The 8,412-nt window shown below is 42.5% G+C and overlaps 1 protein-coding gene across 1 annotated transcript; it reads right to left on the bottom strand.

Annotated features, from left to right (window-relative positions):
• Nucleotides 1-2,826: 2,826 nt before the first annotated feature.
• xkr9 (XK, Kell blood group complex subunit-related family, member 9) lies at nucleotides 2,827-5,531 on the bottom strand. The gene is made up of 4 exons (XM_085285972.1): nucleotides 5,382-5,531; nucleotides 4,396-4,853; nucleotides 3,833-4,047; nucleotides 2,827-3,751 (listed from the first exon to the last, which is right to left on the bottom strand). Exons 2-4 carry the CDS (start codon nucleotides 4,710-4,712, stop codon nucleotides 3,123-3,125), a joined length of 1,161 nt encoding a protein of 386 aa, XP_085142098.1. The 5' UTR covers nucleotides 4,713-4,853; nucleotides 5,382-5,531; the 3' UTR covers nucleotides 2,827-3,122.
• Between the last annotated feature and the right edge of the window lie 2,881 nt (nucleotides 5,532-8,412).

Genomic DNA, 8,412 nt, shown 5'->3' with positions numbered 1-8,412 from the left:
CTTATGTCAGAATTATAGCAACAACTGACCTCATATACAGTAATTTCTGCTTAATCCCAGATTGACTTTCCCTCATTGTGCCTCTTGACATACAAGACTGACAGCTACTCCGTAGCAAAAATCCTAGTAGTAACGATGGTAAGACCATTGTACCCACCATAATGCATACAATATCCTCATTCATTGTACGAGAGCTTTATTTACAGAACCCTCTGGGTAACGCAATGCCACGCTGTGATCACACACACCAGCCCACTGCATGTAATTATATTCAGCCTGCTCTCCAATCTGTCACTGCCCAACCTAATTTGTAAGTGTGCATGTACAGTGATTAAAGAAATTTCTGTGCCACTGCAAAAAAAAAAAAAAGGGGGGGTGGTGGTGGTGGTGGTGGAGGGGGGGGGGGGGTCTATCACTCCCTTCCTCCACATTTGAGGAATTCTCCCAGAATGAGGCGACGCTGCCATGTCAGAACGAGCCAGGCAGACGTGTACAGATCGCCAACACTGCTAATGCATCTGAGGCACTGGTGTAGCAGTCAAGCCATAATAATTAAAGACATACAGCATCTTAGGGCTTCATTAATCATAGTTTATATGGACTTTGAAGCCCTAATGAAAAACAGCCTGCCTTCCCGGGTTTATTGTGTCTGTACAAATTGTGGGGATGGTGTATGCCAGGAATCCCCCCCCCCCCCCCCTCGTTTCTCCAACTCTGACCGGCTGTTCCAGGATGTAGTGATGGAAAACAAAAAGATAAGATTTGGTGAAAAGTTTAGCGGTGGTTATGGAAAGGTCAGCGGTCAAGACTGTTTACGTAGACATGGAGTGCCATTCAAATCAGACAAATCAGAGCCGGTGCTGAGGCGGTGACAGTGGGTGATTGCATGCCTTTGGGTTGGTACTGCTGCCGTGTTGTGCGAGTGTTCGATAGCACCGCAAGATCAGGCCTTTACTTGGCAAAATGGAGACCTGTGGTGCTCTGAAGATTCATCTTTGATCTGGGTCTAGTTTCTCAGATTCTCACCGAGCGCTCCAGCATTTTCTGGAGGCGCATTTCAACGAGATCGGAGTTAGAGATTACTGGGTATTACGGTCTCAGTGCCAGAAGTGGAAATTACTGTGAGGCTGTCAACGCCAGCGTTCTCTCTGCTTGTTTTCTCCTGGAGACAGGGAGGTAATGCTTTACTCAACACATTTTATCCCAATGGCTTGCGACTGTTCCCTGGCAGTGCTATCAGTGGTGAGTCACCGCCATATGTAGTTCGACAAAGACCACAGAGAGATAGACTGCTTAGGACTCCAGCACAAGACACATGTGTCTTCTCCCAATAAAAATCCCTCTGGCAGATTTACATTGCATTAGTTCACTGAGCCCGAGGAAATATACAGTAGAGGGCAGAGAGGTGCGCATTCATCATCTTAAATGCAAAGGTTGATGTGATTTTGGTTGAGAGTCCTCCCTGCAGGTGCTAATACCCAAAGGAAAGTTGTTAAAAATCAGCATCACGGACAATCTACACATACATTTCTGTCTTTTTGAACTATATCTAATCACCTTTGTGTTCTCTAAATACGCACAAATCAAATGCACGCCGTGGAGTTGGAGTGTGTCCGATGAGGTTCCACAGTAAAATTCTGTGCACTACCTGGCAGTGATTCATTTCCTCTCCAACAAAAGTTGCTCACTTAAATTTGTCATTTTATGGAGTGCTTCTGACACGGCACAACCGACAGATGAAAGTTAAAGTGGCCTCTTGGAGTAAACAAGTCAGAAAGCTCAGAGTTTGGCTAAATTAAAGGAAGGCCAGGGGTGAGGGTGGGGGTGGAGGGGGACGTGCTGCGCTTATTTGAGAGCCAACAACCATCGTGCTCTCTGGACCCTGCGGTTTGTCAGCGTTCCTCCCAGGTGAGCTCACACTGGGCCACCCTCCCCTCCCCTCCTTTTCTGCCCAAGCCAGGAAGAAACAGCGTCCGCAGCTCTCTCCGGCTTGACTCATACAATATTTTGCTGGTAGTCAAAACAAAATTAGCAGTGGTTTGTTATTTCTGGTTAGCTCATCCATGACCCCCTGTCTTCACTACTTCTCAAGAGGGGAGGGGGGATGTTTAGTTGCCACCTTTCAGTTTCTGAGTATTAGGATGCTGAGGATCCTTCTGGTAGCTACATTTACAGTAATATTCAAGTTCAGTGACATTACTGAAGTGGTAGATGATCCACTCTTCAACTCTTGGTGAGCATCTCGACTGTCCAGCTTTCCTGTTTTGTGTGTGATCCTGTACTTGATCAGCTGAACTTTTTTTTTTTTTTTTTTTTTACTTTTCGGCAAAAACAAGCGAAATAAGGCAATGATATATAGGTTAAAGGCTTAAATAGTATACTTAGGAATCCTAAAAAATCAACTACAGTATAATTTTAAAGATTATGGAAAATGTTAAGGAGAAAACATTAGAGGGATTAAAAATGACTTGACCCCATCTTTAAGTAATCTTTCATGCTTTCTTACTAAAAGAACAACTTTGGTGGCTTTGTTACTGTTGCTCACGCCACCATTGAGCTCACAGCCTAGATAATGGCGCCATCCTGTGTTGAGCATATGCACTACAGGTCCACTTGCAAGATTTGGATATACAAATGTTACACTGCACAACGCTTTGGTTGGTGCTTCACCAAGCTGCTAAGGGTAGAAATGCTAATATGGGTGGGGTGATGCACTGACAAACAAGCCTTTAAGAAGCACAACAATGTATTTATGTTGCTCTCATCACTGGTATATTATACTACACACACTTGGGGGAAATCCTTTATTTTATTAATCTTGTCTTTCAGTTTCTTCTCAGATTTAAAAGTCATGTGAAAACATCAAGAGATAATTCTGCTTTCATTAATATTTGCAGATTACCTACTGTATTGCACATTGTAAGAATAAATAGGTAAAGAAAAAATAAAATAGACATTCAACCACATATATTATTGTCTAGCTAGCCACCAATAGTGCAAATGGTACCTTCAAAACCTCTAAAAGCTCCTTTATTTTATCTCCGTGTGAAATCGTTAGGCCGGTTGAATCTGTGCGTGTCTTTTTGAACCCTTTTACACTAATTTGAAAAAGAAATTCTTCATTAAGGTTTCAAGAAGTTCTTGATTCTTGCAAGTGACTTTGTTTCCTTTCCCGGGTCGTCCACCTCATCCTCTTCGCGCTGCACCCTTCTGGGATGCAGTTGGACGTAGTACAAAATGAGGCACACCAGTCCCAGCACTGAGCATCCACAGATTAAACCGCTGATTGTCAGCAGCAAAGTGCTTGTTTGCAGCTCCGGCTTCAACAAAGCCATCAACGACGGCGACATAATGTTAATAACGGTGCAGAAAATGTAGTAGGTGGTCATGGCTACTTTTGTGTCTTGTCCTTTCACATTAAAAAATGTGAATGTCAGGATGACTCCTGCAACTGCCCTGTAGAGAAACTCCAGGCTTCTGCTTGAGCAGAATTTGGTTTCAAGCAAGTGTGTCCATATTGTTGCCAGCAGCCAGAGGACAGTGAGCGCTACTGTGGTGTAGATACTCAGTATGAGAAGGAGGCTGTAGCTGAGAATGAGGCTGGTGATGGTACAAATTTTGTAGAGGAGGTAGATTGCTGTGGGGAGGCCAGAGGGCATTTCTCTGATATAGGGGAGAGATCTCCGCAGGCAGCGGCGATAGTCCACCAGTGACCATGCAATGTTACAGAAGGAGAAGGCCACAGATAGACCTGAAAGACAAGAACAGGCAGTGTAAGTAGTGATTCTTCAAGTTCGCACACATGTGTAGAGTATCTTTTGTCTCTACTTACACTGCATGACTGAGACCTCGTTGTGGCCCAGTAATATGTAAAGCTGTAAAAGGAGCTGGGGGGCACTCTCCAGGAAAGTCTCAAAGAGCTTGAGCATGCTCAGATCGGTGGCCACGCAAAACAGCTTCTTGTGAACTTCCCTCAGCTTATCCACCCCATCGCCATTTGATTTCGTCCAAACCACTTGGAAACCCTCTTTCAGCAGGTGGTAATACCTAGAGACAAGGCAAACACAATGAAAACAAACAAGCTGCCACCCTGCAGTGCACGTGTTATTGCATAGCGTGCTATTGCTGCATAGACGGTGATTCATTTGTAAGGCTTTTATCTTAATGCCATACAACAAGTTGAACACAGCTTGAATGTGGGCATTCCAGTTTATTAAATACCACTTTGTCAATGTGCGTGATTATCATAAAGCACGTTTTGACTCACAACATGCAGGCACTCCTTTTTGTAGGTACAGCAAGCAACCTCAAGTTAATTTGCAGGTGTTAAACTCAAAGGTCATATCCTACTTCGGCTACTGTGGTCTCATGAAAGCTGTAATTTTAATGGCATACCTGGTAAAGATGCCAAATCCAAATGCATGCAGGACAACAAGCCCAGGTTTTGACATGTCTGATATTTCTTTTTTTCCTTCAGGGTTTAAGAGAGGGTCATTCAAGTCATCCCAGTACCAGGCATAGCTGAAGATCTGAGTAACCAGTAGCCCGATCAGAATAAACATCATGGTGAACCCAGTCCAGACGTATTGTTCCTCTTGAAAATATTTCACAGCCAGTACAATGTCTGTCCAAATGTCCCCGACATACAGGAAGACTCCAGCGATGGTTAATAGCCATCGCACTTTGGTGTACCGAATGTCTGGCTGAAGCATCGTGTTGTCCCTTGAAACTTGAAGTATCCGTCTGTGTTGCAGACAGATGTGCTTTTGCCTGAAGTTCAGTTTTGCTTTGAAGGGTCTGGAGAAATGCTGCTGTGGACCCTTTCCAGTGTTTCAGGGGCCATTCTGGTCAATCTGCAAAGAAGGCACACAAAGAAAGACATATATATAATATACGTGTGTGTGTGTAACATTTTGTCTTGTACAAACTGCTGCTTGTTTTTGTCATTGATATGAAATGCAGCGTGACTTTAGTCAGGTGCTGCGTGATACTGACCTTTGATCCATGTCATGAACACATAAAAAAGTCCTGATAAGCACTTAATTTATGTAATAGAACAATTATTGATTATTTCTATCAGGGCAAATCAGAGCATTAGAACTCTTACATAAGAGACTGGATTGTTCTTACATTTCACACAACAAATAAGCCAAATCTATGTTGTTCAATTAGGAATTTTCAAAAGCTGGCAAAAGAAACATTTTGAATAAAACAGCACTGCAATTTAAAAAAAAAAAAGTTTATGTTCAGGTAGCTGATTTATAAAATTTTCAGATGTCATTTACAGATCTGTTTGATAATATTCAGTCTACACAGTTATCATTGCGTGTTATCACACTGAAATCAGGCTACAACAAACACACACAAGCATTTTAACTTACCAGTGCACTCTGAGAGGAGAGAGGTGTTCATTCAGGGAAGGAAACTGTAAATGCCGCTGTCCTTTCTCTTTTAAAGGGCTCCACCTCACATAACTATACAGTCAGGTCGGAAATGTGTATACGTGTATAGGAACAGGGTCACAGTTCACACTTCCCTGTAACAGTTTCATATCTGATATCACCAGCAAGTGACGAAATGCCCGGGTTTCCACATATTTTAAAACTTGATAACAGAAAACTCGTGCACGACGATCTGTGTACATACCTTTTAATTGCTCTGAGCACATAGGCGTAGACAGGTGAAGTTATGTAACACCTCAGCGGATTTCCTGTAATCTGAATGATTACTGCAAGCATGTGATTACCTTTGCCTGAGCTCAATAAGCAGCTTGCCCTTCCCTTTTTCCAAAAGTGAAACATAGAAATGGCAAAAATAGAAATTAGTTTAAAAAAATAAATAATATATTGATAGATAAACATTGATATTGGCATAACAATGACTACTGTAGCTTCCTTTTATGACAACAGGCACAGGATCCTCACTGTAAGTTTTTGGATCTTGTCAAATATTCAAATAGGCTAAATCATATATTCATATGTTTTTCATTTGTTCATAAGGGAGCCAAGATTTGAGTTCCTCCCTTGCTATATACATAAAAATCACATGAGGGCAACAAACACTGTGGCCTGAGGCCGGGTGTGGCTTTGCCCTGTATATTTTCTGAGTCAAATAAGCAGCTGATATCATTAAAACCTCTGGCATATTGATCAGAGGAAGGTGTTAATCAGTTTCACCTGCTTTAGTGTTAATGAAATTAACAACAGGTGCACTAGAGGAGCAACAATGAGACAGTGTCCTAAACAGACCACTGACATTTTTCCCTCTTTGTTTTTTCTGACTGTTTGTTCACTAGTTTTGCATTTGGCTAGGGTCGGTGTGACTACTGATATCATCAGCCGATACCTGGACCCTACAGAGGTTGCACAGGCAATCCGCCTTCTCCAGGATGGCACATCAATATGTGCCATTGCCAGAATATTTGCTGAGTCTAAGTCTAAGAGCATGGAGGAGATTCCAGGGGACTTATTCTATTCAGTTATTCTAGAAGCTGAATAGGGCCTTAACCCATCAGCAGGACCATAACTGTTTCTTTGTGTAAGGAGGAACAGGATGAGAACTGCCAGAGCTACAAAATGACCTCCAGCAGGCCAGTGAAGTGAATGTCTTTGTCAAGACAAACTTCATGAGCGTGGCCTGAGGGCCTGATGTCCTCTTGTGGGCTCTGTGTTCACTGCCTGGTACAGTGAAGCCTGATTGGCATTTGCCATAGAATACCAGAGTTGACCATCTCTGGTGCCCTGTGCTTTTCACAGACAAGAGCAGAATCAAACTGGGCATGGAGAATGTTATGCTGTAACATTGTTCATCATGTCTGGTTTGGTTCCTCCTGGCATGCCACAATTCCCAACCTCGTGAACAGAGTTAGTTCCTGGAGGATGGAACTGATACCATTGATTGACCCCCACACTCACCTGATCTAAATCCAACAGAACACCTGTGAGACATCATGTTTCAGTCCATCTGACGCTACCAGGTTGCACCTCAGGTTGTACAGATCTGAGAAGAGATCCACCCTGGACGCCATCATCATCTCATTAGGGGCATGCCCCGACTTTGTCAAGCATGCATACAAGCACTTGGGGGCCAAAATGGACTCATTTGCCACAACATTTTTTGGGGTGTTTCTGAATTCAGCCCTCTGTCGGATGATTATTTCTATTTCTATCAAATGGTGTGGCATCCTTTCATTCCAAGCACATGAACCATCCTGTATCACTGTGGGTATCCAGCATTATTTTTCCCCCACTGATAGTGATGGGTCGGTTGCGAACGAAATGGCTCTTAGAGCCGCCTCTTTGACGTGAACGACTTGAGCCGCTCCTTATCGCGAGCCGTGTTTTTTTTTCCTTTCGCTCACCCTCTCTCTTGCACATTTTTTTCGCTTCACTCCGCATGCAGCCTTGTGCTTTGCGCTGGGCAGAGGGGGGAGGGGCGGTGGCAGTAGCACAGGAACAGAGCAGGAGGGAGAGAGAGAGAGAGAGAGCCAGGGACAACAATGTCACAATAGAAAGGTATAGTAATCATCCACAACTAGTTTCAGTTGCAGATGATAAAGGATTCAGAAAGTTTATTCATGCAGGTCCATATGACAGAGAATATGCATCTTCTTTTTGTTTTCATATTTTCATTTATATTTAATTGTGTTGTGGTTTGCAGTGTTTTGTGTTGTGTCACTTTAAATTTGTAAAAGGAAAAAGCTGAAAATTTAAATAGTTAAAAGTTGAAATGTGAATAGTTGATTTTTGTATTATATGATTTATTTATTACATTTTATGTGGAGTGAATAAATAAAAGTATATTTACGGTGGCCCCTACAGACAAAGCACATACAAACTTCAAATCACGTAAAAACACGTAAAAACTCCAACACACGTAAAAACCTCAGAAGCACATAAAAATTCAAAACACGTACAAAAGACAACAGAAGTGCTCCAGGATGCTAGGGGCAGTGTTGAACTTTTGTTACCTAGTGACTACACAAGCCAGCAAGTACCAACGACCGGATTTGGTGTGTGGTAGTAACAGGTAAATGTACTTTTTTTATTATTATTATTTGACTATATATGAATGCTTGTGTATAAATACACAAACAATACACATATGCTTTCAATTGTGTAATTTAAATGATCTAGGTCAGCGGTCCCCAACCCCCGGGCCTCGGACCGGTACCGGTCCGTGAGTCGTTTGGTACCGGGCCTCGAGAGTTGAGGCTCAGGTGTGAAATGTATGGTTTTCAGGGTTTTTATCGGTTTTCAGCGTTATTTTGTTATCGTTTTTATCGTTTACTCTGTTTTCCTGGGTCTTTTCACGTGTGTTATGAATAAATCTTCTTTTTTTCGGTACCGGTACTAGTTTTATTTTGTTGTATTTATCCGCGACACCTTAAAGGCCAGTCTGTGAAAATATTGT

Source organism: Mchenga conophoros, linkage group LG9 (genome assembly GCF_057382185.1).
Source record: "Mchenga conophoros isolate Kocher_MC1m ecotype Shallow Benthic linkage group LG9, M_conophoros_male_GT1.1, whole genome shotgun sequence".
NCBI classification, from domain to species: domain Eukaryota; kingdom Metazoa; phylum Chordata; class Actinopteri; order Cichliformes; family Cichlidae; genus Mchenga; species Mchenga conophoros.
The sequence above is the reverse complement of the archived record's forward strand: the minus strand, read 5'-3'. Positions and strand labels throughout refer to the sequence as shown.